Source organism: Tubulanus polymorphus, chromosome 2 (assembly GCF_964204645.1).
Source record: "Tubulanus polymorphus chromosome 2, tnTubPoly1.2, whole genome shotgun sequence".
Classification (NCBI taxonomy): Eukaryota; Metazoa; Nemertea; class Palaeonemertea; order Tubulaniformes; family Tubulanidae; genus Tubulanus; species Tubulanus polymorphus.
In genome coordinates, this window is record NC_134026.1 from 10,551,199 (window position 1) to 10,570,620 (window position 19,422).

Consider the following 19,422-nt stretch of genomic DNA (forward strand, 5'->3'; position numbering starts at 1 on the left):
CGAAATATTTTGGTTAACTTTCAATTCTTTTCCGATAGGCTTGGTTAGGTATCTCACTTTTGTGTTGTTTGTGGTAAAAGTGACTCTTTGTTTACAACTACTGATTAATCTGTTTACCATGTCACATGTATGCTAGGTAGGAAAGGTTTCTGAAAGTGTTCGTTATTTAGTAAACTTCCACCCAGTCCAACGATTTCTTGAGAATGTTGTTGTAGACAGTATCTTCAAATTTTTGGGTATTTTAACGAAGTTGTTAGTTGACTTATCCATAAAGGATATATACGTTTCATGCGTATTGGCTAATATCTAATTCGAAAATAGAAACAAGAGGTATAATGAATAGTATTTAGGGAAAATTATTATTATTTTGCGTGTGACCGTATTGATGCGGCGGAAACCACTGCGCATGCGTGGAAACTTTCCGAAAGGTTAAGATCAGTGCAAGTTCAATTGATTTTTCTCAAAAACCTCTGTCAAGCCAAGGCAATCACACTTCTAAGGAAAGTATCAATTTTTGAATTGATATAGAAAAACTATAATGTGTAGTTTGATTGACAGCTCACAAGCGCTCGGAAGTTGCCGCGTATGCGCAGTGGTTTCCGCCGCATCAATACGGTCACAGGCAAAAGCGAAGCCGTTTCATCCCTTGTTATTTTAATATAGTAAGACGTCGCGCCCGCTGATACTGATCCTTAACAGCCAATTGTTTATCGGAACTCTATAGTGGATAAATAAACAACATCAAAATAAAGTATTTCTGTGATATTTTGAATTTATGTGCAGTTTAAATTAAGCGCCATTCTCGCGAGATTATCAACAACCCGGAAGTAAAATCCAAGCCAGTTTACAAGCCCCTGTGTATAAAGTGACATCTGACTCGAGTGTGTTTTTATTAAAGTTAAAGGAAACTACTTCAACCAAAAGTCTGTCCATTAGTGGACCAAACTATTAGGCAAACTTTCACCTGTGTAAACACCACTGTAGCTTGGTTTCTACCGACCAATCGGTTGCCTGGTCCAAGAAGGCGGAGCCAAAACCAAGAAGGTCCAGCATAGACCGTTTTGGATCATTCTGGTTTCGGACTCTCAATAATAAAGAACGACTATTTTATATCATCGTATTTTTGGTCTTCGTGGACATTACAGGTAAGCAAACCGTAAACTTGAGTTAAGCAATATTTGTACTAAACTAGTAGTGCAATGTAAATCTTTTAGGCAGATTTGTTTTTGTATTGAAACCTATATCATGTAGGCCTTTATCTTATAATTAATATTTGTAATCAACATAATAAGACTACAATAAGCATTCTGGTTTTGAACTCTCAATAATAAAGAACGACTATTATATATCATCGTGTTTTTGGTCTTCTCGGACATTACAGGACGTTGCAGGTAAAAGGAGGACAAAACCAGGGTCCCAGGCTGTGCGACTACCGTCTGACTAGATTCCCCTTCTAAGTCCAAAGCGTTGTTATAAAGTCTAAAGCGTTTTTATATGAATGAATGATTAACCCCTTATTACATGATTAATACATAATATTACTATATTCGCAATTTCCAGATTTTATCATCCTTGAATCAAAATACGCACGCAGCGCACGTCTCCCAATCTCATCTGTGTTTGTTTTTTTACAGCACACGTGTGATAACTATGCTGTACGTTCCCACGGATTTCCGTAGTACAATAGCGACATATAAGGGTCTATGTGTATAAACTAGCTCCAACCTCTAAATCAGTGTTGAACAAGAAAATTGATTCTAATAAATTTTTTGACGCCTGCAAAATGAAGAATTTTTGGGATAAGCTAATGTAGAATTGCAAATTTGAAATTGAAGTTTTAAGAAATTTGGGAAATTATGAGATTTGGCGATTGTAGATGATACAGGTCTTGCCGACTGATTTTTTTATTGAAAATTGTCAATAATTGATCACATGTGACCGACTTCATTCACTTTTGCCTCTAAGCTGGTCTGCAACTTGCCTCCATGGTTGAGGAAAGAGCCCCCTTCTGATGTCTGCTTCATCATGACTTTGGAGCATATCGTGTGGCCTAGCCAGCCGGCCGGGTCCCCGGGTTTGACTGTCACTCGATATCCTCTTGAGTCTAGGTTGAAGTAGACATTGTCATTTAAAATAACTTGTTTATGTTAATCTGTATGAATTACGCATGTGTCTTGTATGTTGTATTTTCTTATTTTAAGAATTGTAACTTTATTGAATTTGGAATTTTATATGTTATAAGGATCAATAAAGAATTGAATTGTCACCTAATACACAGGGACGCGGAGCTGTATATGACAGCTATGCTATTATAAATTGCTTATCTCATGAAACCTGCATACCCCTAATATCGAACATATTTTCTATAACATTTTAATATTGAATTTATACGTAAACACATTTTTATATTAACCGTTTGTAGCTGCCGATGAAATTCACGCCAGCCCTACACAGATCGTAGATAGCTTCGCCATTCCACCATTATCCCCATGTCAGGGTGTTACTTTTATATCAGACTTCCAAATCGTGTATACATCCGCCATTTTGACCAAATAATCCGATTAACTTATCATTTCTATTTATGCCAGCCGCTTCTGATATAATCATACATCCTTTACTATAACAATACGTCTTCTAATGATATTCAATGCAATATAACATTTCCACGTTCAAATAAAGTTCATTATATATTCACAGGAAGACATTCTACATCTTTGTCAATAATATTTTGCCAAATAGCTCGTATGTGTACACATAGACCTGTGACGATTTGCACATCGATTTACGATTGTCATTTGTAAAATGACGCTGAATGGTTACCATTTTTTAGGTTTCATAATGGTAACGTTATAAGGCATCAAAAAAACTGACTGTTGATTAGATGAATAGCTGAGAGCATTCCACTGTCCGCTATTGTCTACAGACTATTTAGTCTACTAATTCATCACCGCTCACAATTCTACCTAAGAAACGTACTAAAATTGAAAAAGAATAGAGCAGTAACACGGTTCACAAAAAAGCTGACGGCCGTGGTTCAAACCATACGGGTTAGCAGGTCTTTAAGGCATTGACAAGAAAAATCTAAGCCAAAACTCCATTGGTATGGTCATACTTGCTAGTTCGGATACTGAATTGAATAGCCTACTCGTAACACCAAACAAATTATAAGCAAACATACGATACCTAGTCGAATGAAATGCTCGCCATTTTATTTTGGGTCCACATGGGGCTTTCCCAATGGGCTTTCCCAATTACATCAGAAGCGCCTTAATTCCAGGAATTTCTCGTATATCCCACTAACAGCCAATCACATTCATTGTAGCTCAGGTAACAAGGTCAACTCAGATAAATAGAAGCGAGAAAATTTAGGGGGTTTATTAAGTGAGGGCCTGTAGGTTGAAAAGTACATCGAGATGAGTCGCACAAAAAACGGCAACACTTCCAGGAAGGATTGAACTTTTATATATTTCAATTCCAAGTATGCAAATTGTCATATGTAGAAACGTGCCATTACTTAGTGCTAAAATGCAGGGTTTTTACATGTTTTTCAAGAAAAAGTCCCCTAAAAATAACTCGATCACTATGAAACTTTTGTGGGCTCGAGAACTCATTAAGCCAAACCATTATATAAAAAATCAACACTATTGGTTCAACAGCCAATGTTTGTGTCTTGTTGACACACCGGTACTCTATTCATTTTCAATGAAAACTGCTTCACCAGACTGTTTGCATAGGCAAACCTACGGTTCGCCAAAAATGTGTAAAAAGTGCTGATTTTGGCGAACAACAATGGCTGCCAGTCGGCCATCTTGAATCTGACCGGACCAATTTTAGGGCTGAAGATGTGTCTAGGGTAGATACATATATAAACCAAATATCAAGACATAACCAAAAAGCGTCCTCGAAACTTCCCAAAATAACTGGATTCCATCTAAGGACGGACGAATGGACGGACGGTCGACGGACGAAAAGTGAACGCAATAGCCCGCTGGAACTAAAGTCCCTAGTGGGCTAAAAATTAGTAAAAGTTGATTGTATCAAGATTATAAAATGGTTCTCTTTTTGACTCGGTTCTTTGTAAAGAGTAAGCTGAAACATAATTGTTGCTTTTCTGTGTTGATTCCTTGGGTAAAAAAACTTATTATCGGTACTAGACAGCGGTTTCTATCAAAATAATTTTAAAGGAACCGGTACATGTTTGGTCTAAGCAGATTTCACATTTGCGGCCATCTGAAACTAAGGCCCGACGTACAGCAACAGTGCTCAATCCCCGAACTAATAATAGGCCTATTCGCTTCCACTATGTTCGCAAGAAGTCGATTAACACGTTGACTGCCATCTACGAGATATCTCGTAGTAGCAGGTGTACCGCTCCTTGCCACTACGAGATATCTTGTAGTAAGCCCGGAGTGAATGAATTCATTTTTTTTCTGTTTGGCAATGTGGATAACAACATAAATCGAAGTCTGGTAACTCAGATAAACAAGTAATTTTTAAAAAATCAATAACTAACTTTTTTATCAATTCTTTATTTATTTATGAACATCTAAAAAATCAAATTATATTACGTGATTATTTTCACATCAAAGTTTATAAGGCATCAAACGCTTATCAAATACCTTTCCTAATTGGAAAGAAATGATTCACCTCACTGTGAATCGATAATAAACATAGAACGATAGAAATTATAGCATTGTTGTCATCTTTAGTTTTGTACATGGTATCTCCTGAAACAAGGGGTTACACATAATGCTGGTTTTCCAGGACAGACATCACAAACGTAACGTGTTTCTTTGCGGTTACCATCTCTTCTGCAAATGCGACATGGCTTTGTGGGGTATTGCTTTCTATCTGATGGGGGAACACATGCAAGATAGTGAAATGCTGCTGGAACATCTGGGTTTAGGGGAGGGGGAACTAATGCAACTGGTGCCAAGGCGGGGATATCGCCAAGCAAATGTTTGACGATGGCTTCACGGAAAGCTAATATCTGAATTGAGTCATTTGCATCATTGTAAATCATATGTGCATTGACAATGCTCATTTCTAGTATGTGCAAACCAATCTTTTTATACCAACGCCAGTGGCGGATTTAGGGGGAGCACGCGGGGCACGTGCTCCCCCCCTAAAAGTCACAGCAAAAAAAATTGGACCTACCTTTTCAAGCCAAATGAGTAAAAAAAAATTTTGGGGGGGATATTTGGGATTCGAACCCTTATGCCTTCTGCTCAACTGGATGTAAACCAGCCACTAGGAAGTAAATGCATGTAAAAAATAATTTCTCTGCCGCAATAAAATGATCATCTAACTTATATAACGCTTCTAAGGTATGTATAATTATATTTTTGTAAAGTTCTATTATTTATTCTTCTGTGTATATAGATTGCATTAAATTATGTGAGCCCACAAGAGAAATATTGACATTTCTATATATTAAATAGTCTGTGAAAAATCCCCTCGGCCTCAAGTTGAAGTAGTCGCGGACTATTACTAATTACATGTACCATTATCAAGGAGCTATGATGTATTTATAATTGAATGTTTATCATAGATAAGGCCAGTTCTGATTTCACTTTTGAAGTGTGAAATAGACATTGGCTTGCAAGCTTTCTGCCAATTTTTCAACTTGACGAACCAGTGATGAGTTGATCATGATTATCATATGCGAATTTGTTGAATTATTCTTATTTGTGTGTTTTTTTATTTTGCAGATGAAAAAGCAGACGAGTATTTCTTCGTTCTTTGGATCCACAAGTACCGGTCTAGATGCTAGTGTAAGAAAACAGGGAACTGATGAAACATTCACCCCTCCACCCGCACCCAAAAGAACAAAAAATGACATTCCGATTCCATCTGATAATTGTGATATTGGATTAATTGAAGACATAGCTAGCCTTAATGCCGATGAAAAGTATAAATTATTACGGAAACACTTCGTTCCTGGTGAAAATGACAATTTCCCGACGACTCTATACCAAAATAAGAACAGGAGGTTTAGTGTAGATTGGCTAACTAAAAAGCAATATGCAGGCCTGGTATATTCAAAGGCCAAAGAAGGCGGGTATTGTATATATTGTTGTCTGTTTGGGTCAAGTGATCTCGGAATACTATCTACATCTCCATTGACGCATATGAAACACGCCCATGCTCGATTAGGGGCTCATTACGGAACTGATAAAAAGGAACCAAAAAAAACTCACCTTGAGGCACGTGAAAAGGCATTGCAGTTTCTAAATGTACATGAAAACAAGCAAAAAACTGTCGTGGAGCTGAGTAATAAGAATGCTTTAGAAAAGATAGAAAGAAACCGTACTGTCTTATCATCCGTGATAAAAACTGTCTTACTTTGTGGTAGACAGAATATAGCACTGCGGGGCCATCGAGATGATCCTGATATAAATTCCGGAAATTTCCAGGCATTAATTGATTTCCGTATGGATGCTGGGGATTCTGTTCTCTCGGATTACCTTGCCACCGGACCAAAAAATGCCACATACCGTTCAAAAACAATCCAGAACAGTATAATCCTGGCCATTGGCGATAACATTGTCGGAGATTTGATTAATGAAATCAAAAGCTCACAATTTTACTCTATATCAGCTGACGAAAAAGCGGACACTTCACACAGTGAACAACTAAGTGTGGTTGTGCGATTTGTTGATTGCAACAAAGATATCAGAGAGGTTTTTCTTGGCTTTGTCGAAGTATCAAGTGATACAACTGGATTGGGATTGTCTTCAATAATTAAGAAAACCCTTGAAGCTTGGGGTTTGTCCCTCGAAAACTGTAGGGGTCAAACATATGATGGCGCTGGTGGAATGGCTGGTGCTCAAAGCGGATGTGCTGCTCGAATAACTGCTGATTTTCCACTTGCAGTGTACACTCACTGCTACAGTCATTGCTTGAACTTGATTCTCAACGACTGTGCTAAAAGCACATTAGTTAGAAATATGGTGGACTGTGCAGAAAAAGTCTATAAATTCTTCGACAATAGCCCCAAAAGAACAGATTATTTGGAAAATGTGATCAAAGAGGTATGCCCTTCAACGAAACAGAGACTGAAACAAATGTGTAGGACCCGTTTTGTTGAGCGACACGATGCATTCGAGGTTTTTGTTGAGCTCTATCCAGCGATTGAAAGATGTTTCAGCGATATGTCAACCTCACAGAATTTCAACCGTGAAACCACCAGTGATGCCACGACGCTTTTGGCAGCTATAACACAATTCCAGTTCATTGTGACCCTGATTACTGTCAAAAACTGTATGGGCTATACAAAAGGGCTTTCAAAAAAGCTTCAAGGCAGATCTGAAGATATCTTGTCAGCATACAACAGCATTGAAATTGTTAAGGCAACTATCAAATCGGTTCGTTCAGATATAAATGCAGTATTTAGTAGCTGGTTTGAGGAGATTACAAATTTGGCAGCACAGAATGGCATAGCACCATCAAAACCACGTACCTGCAACCGTCAAACTCAGCGTGGAAATTATCCTGCTGATACACCTGAAGAATATTATAGGAGAACTCTTGTTATTCCATACATAGATGGTCTTATCAGTGGACTAGAAACCAGATTCTCTACATTGAGTGTCATTGCTTCAGAGCCACTGAAGTTAATTCCAACAAATGTGCAGAATACCACACTTAATGATCTGAAATCGTTCATCAATCAGTACAAACAAGATTTGCCATCCCCATGCGGTATAAGTTCCGAACTCCTCCTCTGGAAAACTCATTGTTCTCAAGTCATTGCTAATCTAGGGAAAGATGACAAGAAACCCAATACTGCAGCTCAGGCATTGAAATTATGTAATGAGGACGACTTTCCAAATATCTTTATGATGCTGAAACTAGTTTGCACATTAGGTGTGACAAGCTGTGAGTGTGAGCGGGCAAACTCTGAACTTGGACTACTCAAAACATATTTGAGAAGCACCATGACCCAGTCCAGAATGAATGGTTTAGCATTGATGCATGTCCATTATGGACTTACCTCTAAAGAAGGCTTTATCGACCGGGTAATAGCAACATTCAGCAGACAAAATGCCAGGAGAATGGTTTTAAATAATATAATTGATGATTGACTTGATTTATTTCAAACCATTGATGATAAGTTTCAAATATAGTAGTTTATTGTATCCATTGAATATTTTACCGGTGATTAGCATAAATTGCTTTTGATAAAGGAACACTGATGTAAGTTGTTTTTGTGCGGTTTTATGTATTTGTGCAATTTTAAATATGTTTATAAATCTATTCATCTGTAATGTAACCTGCTGATAAGGACTTAAAGAAGTGCAATACATTCTTCTTTGTGTTGCCTTAGTCTATACAGTATTAAGGTCGTTAATTAACTTGTGCAAATGTAAAAATGTTTTTGTTTTAAAATTTGGATAGTTTTACTTTAATCTGATTGATTTTGACTAACTACTCAAAGTTATGCAATGTACAAGTAAATTTAATTAATCAGTGCAAATATAAATATGTTTTGTTTCAAAATCTGATAGATAATCTATGACTAATCTGTATTAAATGGAAATATTGAAGGTAACTGCTGATAAAAAGAAGTGCAATGTATCCTTCTTTGTGTTGCCTAGATTAGAAAGTATTATTATGGTCATCTATTAACCTGTGCAAATGTAAATATGTTTTTGTTTTTAAATTTGGATAGTTCTTTATCTGATTGATATTCTATTATTTTAATAGTGTAACTCAAATTTTATAATTGATACAAGTACATTATTAACATGTGCAAGTGTAAATATTTTGTTTTAAATGTGAACAGTTTTACCAGTTTTACTTATCTGATTGATTTGAATAGACTTAGTCAAATTCCATGATACCAGTGTTAGTTTCTTTCTACATCTGATAAGTATGATTTAGGCATTTATATCTAAGGAGTATATTTTTCTCAATATGTTTCAGAGTTTTACCTTCACTTCTTTAACCTCCAGACTGCCCTAAAATGGACACGAGGGCCCCAATTTCCCCCAATGTTTCAGGGCTTTCCCTTCATATATATGACCATATAACCAATCATCTTTGACCTGAGAAGTGCCCTAGAATGCATCCTGTGGGCCCTAATTTTCAAAATTTTCTGGGGGGAGGACCCCCCAACCCCCCCTTGGTGACCTGAGATAATGTTCTGTATTTCATGGTGCTCTACCCCTAAGAAAATCCTACATCCGCCCCTGAACGCAGTGTTTTGCGCAATGCAGAGTGATATGACATCATTTGATCGGCTCGGTCAATACCGGACATGCCAAGATTATAATCCCTAATGATATTATGGTTTCTTGGTAATCTTTCCATTTCGGTTTGGAACGTCCAACATTTCTACCCGGTGCATATTACTGATTGTCAAAACATCTCGTTTATCCTTCCATTTACAAACAACAACCGAGTCCGACCTTTTCCATGTGTGCTCACCTTTTTTGAGCTTTTTAGTTGTTACCTCTAAGGGGTTGTCCTTACGATCGGTACGCAGTGTCCCACAACTATATGTCCGTTTTCCAGTCATATATTTGACCAATGACACAGAATTGTAAAAGTTGTCTGTATAGACAATATGCCCTTTATCAAGGAACCCTTCCATGAAATGGAGAACAATGGCTCCTGACTGGCCTAGGTTTTGTGTATCAGGAACTGCTTTTCCAGAATATATGTGAATTCTTAGAACCATGCCACGAGACTCGCATAGCTCATAGAATTTTACACCATATTTATGTTTTTTGTTTTTTATATATTGCCTGAACACAAGGCGGCCCCGCCAGAGAACCATTGACTCATCAAGTGATAACGATTGCCCTGGATAATAAACCCGATCCATCCTATTATTGAAGTTTTCCAATAAAGGTCGGATCTTGTAAAGTCGATCGTCAGGTTGAACTTGGTTGTTGTTTGCAAAGTGCCAGAAACGTAACAATAATTGGAATCTATTTCTGCTCGTGACACGACCAAACAGTTTTATACAGTACAGACTGATTCCAGTAATGTTCAATTGTCGGCATTCCGTTAGGGCCCATATGAATGAGGAGTGCAAGAAACCGTTTCATTTCAGCAGCATCTGTATCTCCCCATGCATGGAGATGTGACTCTCTACGTAGTGGGTGATTTCTGTTGATTTCCTCCCGCGCATATCCATTGGTTTCTTCAACCATGAGATCTATTAGTTCTGGAGTCACCAATAGATCAAAATAACTTCCTGGCTTTTCAGGATTGCGGACAGCAGTACGCAAATCAACGACTTCATTTCAAGGAAAGTCCGGCGGATTTGCAGGAACAGCAGACCAAACATGAACAGCAGCAGGTGGTGCAGCAGCAGGTTGCTGCACATTTTGAACGACTGGCTGTGCTGCAGCAGCAGGTTGCTGCACATTTTGAACGACTGGCTGTGCTGCAGCAGCAGGTTGCTGCACATTTTGAACGACTGGCTGTGCATTTTGTCTACGGGGTGCTGTTGGAGGTTGACCTCGACCCCCACCTCTGGTCCAAACACCGCAGCCTCTAGGCCTATTACCGCCCCTAGTCTGAGCTCCACGGACTACGGTACCTACGGCGATTGCTGTTGGTGGATGCACTGAGGGTTGAATACCCTGACCTCTAGTACTGCCCCTAGCTCTAGCTCCACGGCCTCGAAATACAGGCCTACCACGTGGTGATGAGAGTTCATCATTCTCGGACGATGATGAGGGATCTTCTGACCACAAATTGGGATCCCCTTCAGAGGCAGAATCCAATTCAGAACTTTGATTATTTACATTATAGTCACTATCATGCTATCGTCTATTTCTGAATTACCTGACTGGCTTATATCCATTTCATCAGATACATTGTCTACATTATCGGACATTACAAGACCAGCGACATCGGCGACAGACAAACGCGCCATTTTCACCATGTGCTTAGCCACGTGCAGCGTTTCCGGTCCAAAGGGGACAGTAGTAGCTGGTATAGAGATGAAAAACGGTTTGGAATATGTATCGTAGCTGGCAATGGGGGAGAGATATTTATTTCCACTGCCAGCTACGAGACTCGTAGTTGGCAGTGGGGGTAAACTTTTTATACCGGTTGCCAACTACGAGTCTCGTAGCTGGCAACTGGTATAAAACGTTTACTCCCACTGCCAACTACGAGACTCGATTCAACTCTGTTTTCACCATATAATAGGTGTAATACATGCATTAAATGCAATAAAAATCAATATATGTGGTTTCCGCCTACTTTTCGTTGATTGGTGAAACTGGCAATGTTGAGAAAAAAAAATTTTTTGAGTGGCAGTCAACGTGTTAACTACGATAAGCGTTTGCCTTGGTGCCGGTCTCTTTTTCCGATTAGATTCCGACTGCTGCTGCAGGTGGCATCTGAACTGGCAGACAGTCAATGGTATCATAGAACAATTTCAGATAAAATAGCGTGCAAATAGGGGGATTCGAAGCTAACTCATCGATTGGTCTAGTGCCTTGTTTGGCAGCGGGTATATGTGGGAAAACCTGGTTACTATATTCAGGTCTATCGTGAAAATTCTGTTTTTGGAAAATTCCGCGATTCTGTGATTCCCGACATGACAACACCGACCTAAATGGAGTTGATGTTTAACCTGATATACCATGAATTGTGAAAAGAAAAATTACAAGCAACATAGTTGTAAAAGCTACATACACAGCATACTAGACATTTATCTGTCTGTCCCCCAAAAAAATCTTTTAAGGGACAATGGCATTAGCATTTAGGCAATGAAAAAACGATTTTGTGTAAAACCGGACCAACTAACATTGAATTACCAGAATCAGAGGTGCCACCATCTAGGCCTATATAGACTTACATAATCCAGTATCTTCATATCTGCTTGCATCTTCTGTTACTTTTGTTCACTTCTATGTTATACACCTCTGAAATGTAGCCAACCCGTGACAAAGTGAAAAAGCAAAGAAAAATCAATATGTTGAGTTTTAGAATTGAAAGGGGATATTTTTGTCAATGAGCACACAGCATTATTTTAGTTATCACTATTTTCCTAATAGTTCATTCCGATTAATTACTGATATTGCATATGTTCACTTTGGTAGGCAAGCCTATTGGGACAAAGCTCAAGTTTTTTAGTCTATCACAGCCTCGGTGAATGTATGCACAGGCCAATGACCTTGAAAATCACCACAATCATAGCAAACATCATAATTTACAACTTAACTTATATGAATTGAAAGATGATTTAATAATTTTCATTATTCAACTCCCCGGGTGGCGAGAACTGGGTTACTACTATTAATAGTGACTAACGTATTTACCGGCCAATAAGCCGACTCGGCCAATAAGCCGAGGGCAGTTTTTTAGCCTAAAATACATGGATTTCATAAAGCTTCGCCCAATAAGCCGAGGCCCTTCATCAGAGATTTTAATTCACTGATTTGTCAATTAGATCGTCTTAATTGACGATTTAAGAGGCTGACAGTAGCGCCCGCCGATGTGTGAGAGTGCTGTGTATACTATCATCGCCGAGTGACTGTGCTATATATTATATATAGACTCACTCAGCTGATTACTATACACACAGCCATACACGCAGTATGCGGCTCACTGCTGATTTGCATATATACTAATGTATGAACTGACACGTGGTAGTACGATGAACTCGCGCGTTATATAAATGTATACCATTGCCGCTGTGCGGTGATGGAACAATCAAAGTAAAAATAAAATAGTTCAAAATAGATTATAATTGGTAGTAAATAATGACCTCAAATAAATATCGACCACTTTTCTTGATTTTGACGATCATTGAGAGCGTTAGAGTGGCATAGATCGGAAAGTGATTTTTTATGTCAGATCGTATCCGCCCAATAAGCCGATCACGATATTTTGGGTAAAAATCTGAGGCTAGAAAATCGGCTTATTGGCCGGAAAATACGGTAATGACTATGAAATCTGCAGCTTTAATGAGCTCGAAAAGGCCCAAGTCTGATGTACATGTACATCGAAATGTACATCGAAATTCGGGAAGTCATCAGACATAAGTCGAAATTCGACTAAATAAGGGTCCAGTAGTAAGGCCAGGGTAAAAAGAAGTACTAGGAAGGACTTTTTTTGGCAATTTTAGATCCAAAAGGAAGGACAATTTGACTCGGAAATATGTACTTTCCAGTAAAATGAGGGCCCATAAAGGAGCATTTTTGCAATGCATTTGCCCGAATACTAGTCATGTAGACCAGTCATATATTTTAGGGTAATTCCATAACACTGCCTTTCCTGTAGATTCAATCTTACTGATAATTGAATTACCAGTAATTACCAGTTACTGAGTAATGAAATACTTCAACGGTCGAATTGGCGACGAAATTGCGCGCAAAAATACATAGAAATCAAATTTAGAAGGACTTTTTTTATGAAAAGGAAGGACTTAGAGTCAAAAAGAAGGACAAAGATGATGTTTGTCCAAACTTTTTCCGAAAGAAGGACAAAGAAGGACTTGGAAGGACCGCTGGAATCCATTATTTTCATGTCGAATTTCGAGTTATTTTTATGTCGAATGTCGAGATAATAAGTCTACATGAAAATAACATGAAATTCGACATTATTAATTTGACATGAAAAGAGAACTCGAACATAAATTAAACATAACTAAATCGGAATTCAACTTATTATTTCGAAATAAGTCGAAATTCGACCGAATATCTCGGAACTCCACTTAATTAGTTGAAATTATGAAAAAATTATCTCATATGTCACCTAGGGGCTTCCATAGATTTGGAAGTGGAAATGGAGAAGTATTTAATATGCTTTTGGGAGATATTACTACCAATACTCAATCTAGTTAAGCTTGCCTAACTCGGAAATGGTCAACTCAAAATTTTGACTAACTAAACAAAAAAGAAACTATTTTTCATTACTAACATATTTTCCCATCCTTAACTTGGACTTACTCACCACAATCATAGATGATGTCATGAGCTACAACTTTGCAATTGAATGTGGTAACAAAATATGCAAATGTACAAATACAACATAGAAATACTAAGCTATTGCATTATTCAACGCCCCCTGGTGGCCATATACAAAAACCAATGACAGTGAAACTCATCAAAATCATAGAACACGTTGTGGGCTACAACTTTCCAATTGATTGTAGTAACACAATATGCTTAGGTATCAATATAATGTGGAAAAAACTGTTTCCCACCTACGAATGAGTTACTGATGACACCAAGATAGCCACCAATTGCGTCATAATCGGCTGATCAAAAATAACTATCTCAGCTATAAAACATCCCTTTCCAAAGAACACCCATCCAAATTGCAATGAGAAATGGCAAACCAGTAGGAAGCTACAGGACCTAGAATTCCGGCCAAAATTGACATTTTTGGACTCTAAAAAGGTCACAGGACTATCTTGAGTCCGATCGACCCAATTTTTCTTATGCTGATAGGCCCTTGGGGGATTCAAATATATCCCAAAGATAAAGGTAATTGATCAAAGCGTCTTCAAAATTTCCCTCAAAAACTTCAAATATGTGTAAAAAGTGCTGACTTTGGTGAACAACAATGGTTGCCAGTCGGCCATCTCAATTCTGACAGGGCCAGTCTTCAGGCTGAAGATGTGTCTAGGCTAGATACATGTGCAACCCAAATATAAAGATGTTACATCGAGGCGTCTTAAAAACTTCCCAAAATAACTGGATTCCGTCTACGGACGGAGGAACGAACGTCGACCGGACAAAAAGTGAACGCAATAGCCCGCTAGTGGGCTAAAAAAATAACTGGATTCCGTCTACGGACGGACGAACGAACGTCGAACGGACGAAAAGTTAATCCAGTGTCCATACATGTATATTATACCAGTGTTCTCCGCGTAGTAAAAGAATTATAGGGGCGGTCCTCAGAAAATGGATCAGGAGTGGGGTCTGGAGAAAATCTTATATCTGGAGGTGCTCAAAGCATTTTCCCAGCATTTGGGGTTAATCAACTAATCGAAGTTTGTTAATTTTTAAAGCAGCAATCATCAGCAGTTTGCTTGAAGCGCTTTCCTGTTGTAGAGATTGGTAGGCTTACATGCATTAGCCTAAATAATTGGATGTTCTTATATTTATTTGTATAATAACATTTTGTCAAGCTTAGCAAGCCTATCAATTTCGATTTGCGAAATATTTTAGGCCTTAGATATTCACCTGTCCTGAGCGGTTAATTTTAAGATATCTTCACTATGTAGTAGAAAGATTTTAGCCTGGATTCTGTCATTCAGCAGATTGCGTCAATCACGAGAGGTGCGGATCTGCACTTATACCATAAATTTTTAAAAATCACAGAAATACCTTGTGTTGATATTCTTTATTTATCCACTAGTTCTGTAAAACAATTGGCTGTTAAAGATCAGGCGGTCGAGATGTCTTATTACAAAAATAACATAGGGATGATTGAAACGGCTTTGTATTTGATCTCTACAGTCACAGGCAAATATGAAGATGTGTTATCCCTATAGTATGAAGTCGCAACCGCCTGATGCTGATTCAACAGCCAATTGTTCATTTTAACTTCAAATGTTAGCTGATAGGCTAAATAAATAATACAAACAAAAGGTGTTTCTGTGATGTTTGGAATGAATTGGCAGTTTAAATTGAGCGCCACTCGCAAGATTACCACCAATCCAAAAGCCAGTTTACAAGCCCCTGTCTGTGACATGTTAAGACTCTCATTACTAATGATAACAAACGGTGCGATTTAAGAATAGGGGACTATAGCGGGTGGTAGCTCCCGTAATTGTCTATAGATGGCACCAGGCGATACTTAGCAATCCAAAAGGGACTGGTGGATAGATGGCGGTGCGACATAGCCTACATGATGATAAAGAGAGAACGTGGCTTTTAGGACTGACAACTCTACAGTTCTACACCTCAACAACTGACAAAGATATAGAGAGAACATGGTTTTCGTACAACTCTACAGCTCTACACCTCGACACCTCAACAATTGACAAAGATATAGAGAGAATGTGGTTTTGGTACAGACAACTCTACAGCTCTACACCTCGACACCTCAACAACTGACAAAGAATAAAGATATAGAGAGAATGTGGCTTTGGTACAGACAACTCTACAGCTCTACACCTCGACACCTCAACAACTGAAAAATATATGTATATATAGAGAACGTGGTACATGTACAGACAACTCTACAGCTCTACGACTACACCTCAAAAAATGCTGAACAGATTAAGATAAAAGATGAGTGAGTGTACTCTGTACAGTGTATCGTGTACTTTGTACTCTGAGTGTGAGAGTGTGTACGGTGAGTGAGAGTGGGTGTGTACTGTGAGTGTCAGTGAGTGACAGTGTTTGAGTGAGAGTATACTGTGAGTGAGTGACTGTGAGCGTGTACTGTGAGTGAGAGTATGTACTGTGAGTGTCAGTGAGTGACAGTGTTTGAGTGAGACTGTGAGTGAGTGACAGTGAGCGTGTACGGTGAGTGAGAGTGTGTACTGTGAGAGTGTGTACTGTGAGTGTCAGTGAGTGACAGTGTTTGAGTGAGACTGTGAGTGAGTGACTGTGAGCGTGTACGGTGAGTGAGAGTGAGTGTGTACTGTGAGTGACAGTGAGTGAAAGTGTTTGAGTGCTTGAGTGTTCTGTGAGTGTCAGTGACTGTAAGCGTAAGCTATACTGTGAGAGTGAGTATGTAGTTTGAGTGCGAGTGTCTAATAATTTAGTGTGAGTGTGAGTGTAAGTGTGTACTGTGAGTGTAAGTGTGGACTGTGAGTGAGAGTGAGTGTGTACGGTACTGGAGTGTGTGTTAAGATCGTAGGTTTGATTGCTTATTTAACCTGATGCATTAAATTTGAGGATTGTATTAATTGTGTTTTATGTACCGTACGTAAATAAAATTAGCAGTTATGAATTGGTAATTGATGAGTTGTTTGTGGTTGTTTCATGAAAATGGGGGGGGGGGGATATCTACACCAAGTCCTTGTTCTTTGGGATGTGAATTGTGAATATGGAGGTGCCCCCTTATTTGTTGTCTCTTCATTTTTGTGTGGTGTCTGTTTTTGTCACCGTAATGTTGTTTTCCATTTATCGAAAGAACGGATGTTAAATTACTGGTTGAAATTGTATCATTGGCGGCTTTTCCGTTGCGCCCGCTGGACACCCCGCTTCACATGATAGTAGTCGGACGGTTTTTGGTGGTAATTAATGTGACATCATGGCGGGCCGTGTTCGTTTATTTGTGATTATATTGACAGATAAGTTTGGGTTGTTGTGGTTTCTAAGTAGTCTATTACTTTGACCAAAAATCGTTGGCTGATGTAGTAATTATGCAAATTACAGTGGAGGTTATTATTTAGATGGCGGGTTGATATAAGTTGTGTTAACAACCTAGTCCCCTATTCTTGAATCTTACCGAAAAGTGAAAAAGGAACAGGAGGAAGATAACGACACGAGCCCCCTCCCAGCTCCCGATCAAAAAAGCACTTTTAAACTACTTCGGTTAATAGACGGACGCCGGGCGCCGAAGGCACCCGGAGGACGTCCCTTTGGTAAACACGTATATGTGGATACTACGAAGTGTCTTCTTAACCGATTCTGACTAGCTGACCAAGTCAGAAAAAAATGACGTCACTTGACGTCCGGTTTGAAGTTCATGGGGAAATCGGAAGTAGAATTACGTCACACTAAAATCCGGCATTCCACTAACTAAAATACGGTAACTTATGGATCGGGTTATTTGAGAGTGTATCTATTTCATGAAATTTCGAACAAGATTGGGTCGATGAATAGTTTAACAATGAACCGCGTTGATCGATCGAGTTGAAAATAGCTGAAATTCCCTTAGCAACAGGAGCGAATTCATAATAACAAAACGCGGCCGCGGCCCGGTGCCACGCGGTTCGGCGCGCAGGTTCGAATCCCGGAGAATTACGCTCTCGCGCGTGCAGCTGTCATTCCCAGCCGCAGCACTGAAATACACTTTTTTAATCAAAAGTAATGACCCTAAAAACTGCGGTGAGTCGCGTTAGAGTCGTAAAATATCTCGGCCAACGCGGCGGCGGATCGGCACAGCATAGTCTCGCTCTCGAGCAGCAGCAACAACATCGCGGTCAGCAAAAACATTAGTCTCCGCCACTTCTTCACCAAATAAGGAATTCGGAACCGCTGGCCGCATGCACTGCTTATTTTGAACTGTATTCCCGGAGGATTAGAAAGAAATGTATATTTTTCGCAAGAGAAATCAATTTTTGTACTGACATTCGCATTTCCTGCTAATTCGAGTTTTTTCTAGCAGAAAATAATTTTCCGATTTGTGCGTTTCAACGCGTATTCGATTTTTTTCTTTTTGAAGGCAATTAAGAAATGCGTTGTAATCTTCTCATCTTACTTTTATTTCCAAATGGAGTTAATTTCTAAATTAACTACCAGGTCAAAATTCTTCAATATTGCAAAAACCCCTCTCAGTTTCCACCATAGAAATGTCATTGGTTACATTATGGTTTCATTATGGTTTCACAAAGAATTTTTAACCATTAAAAAATGACACTTTATCTAAATCGAAAGAATAATCTTTTTAGCAGACAGTGGTACCGAGACCTAATTTATAAGAAATTTTTCAAGTTTTTTTCTCGCAAAAATTAAAATATTAAATTTCATTTGATCTTATAATATAAGATTAAAGAATTATGAGGTTTGATTCATTTCTGAAATTTGGGCTTATAATATATCAAGCCCAAATTTCAGAAATGAATCAAAACTTACAGTTACAGAGTTACAGTTTCATCTTCTTTCTTCCCACCCCTTAACTCGAGCACTAATTTTAAATTTTCCAAGTTTTGACTAAGAATTGATTTAATTTCTTCATTAATTCATTGCTTTTTTGGGTTAAACTACAGTACAATTTCAATATGAAATATTGAAGTTGATTCTCTTTCCAGTTTCATTAGCAACATTTAAGTGTGTTCCTTGTCACTGACAATATTTTGAGTGTTTTCGACTTCGTTACCCCGTACTTTAGGTTTTCCCCAATCGCTTCAATCATTTCTTACTTATGTATGAAAAATTGAATCAAGCTGTGACGAGGCGTCCGTCACTTAGATTTCATCTATTACATATTAAGAATTAAGAGTCATTGAATCAGATAAATACCTTTGCTTAAAGATTTTCAAGTTTCCGTAAAATATGTCACATTATCGCAAAAATACGGCCAAAATTGAATATGAGAAATGAGAATCAAACCTCCCGCATCGACCGAGACACCGCCTAGCGGTTACTGTTCCCTTTCAATTTCTCAATGAATGAAGTTCGAATCCCAATAAAGGTTGGAAATTAAATTTAAGAAGTGCAATTTTTTTCCAGATCGGAAAATACATGAGTATTTTACTAATTCTATAACGTTTCAGTGCAGATTGTTCTAGCTGTTATTTTTCCATCGAGAGTACCAAGGATT

The 19,422-nt window shown here is 38.4% G+C and overlaps 1 protein-coding gene across 1 annotated transcript in view; it reads right to left on the reverse strand.

Moving 5' to 3' along the window:
* LOC141898899 (uncharacterized) overlaps positions 1 to 19,178 on the reverse strand; it is a 105,639-nt gene extending 86,461 nt beyond the window's left edge. The window contains exons 1-2 of the mRNA XM_074785043.1: positions 19,122 to 19,178; positions 11,828 to 11,894 (exon numbers count right to left, since the gene is read on the reverse strand). Coding sequence (XP_074641144.1) covers positions 11,828 to 11,857 — 30 coding nt within the window. The 5' untranslated portion in view covers positions 11,858 to 11,894; positions 19,122 to 19,178. The remainder of the gene's footprint in view (positions 1 to 11,827; positions 11,895 to 19,121) is intronic.
* Between the last annotated feature and the right edge of the window lie 244 nt (positions 19,179 to 19,422).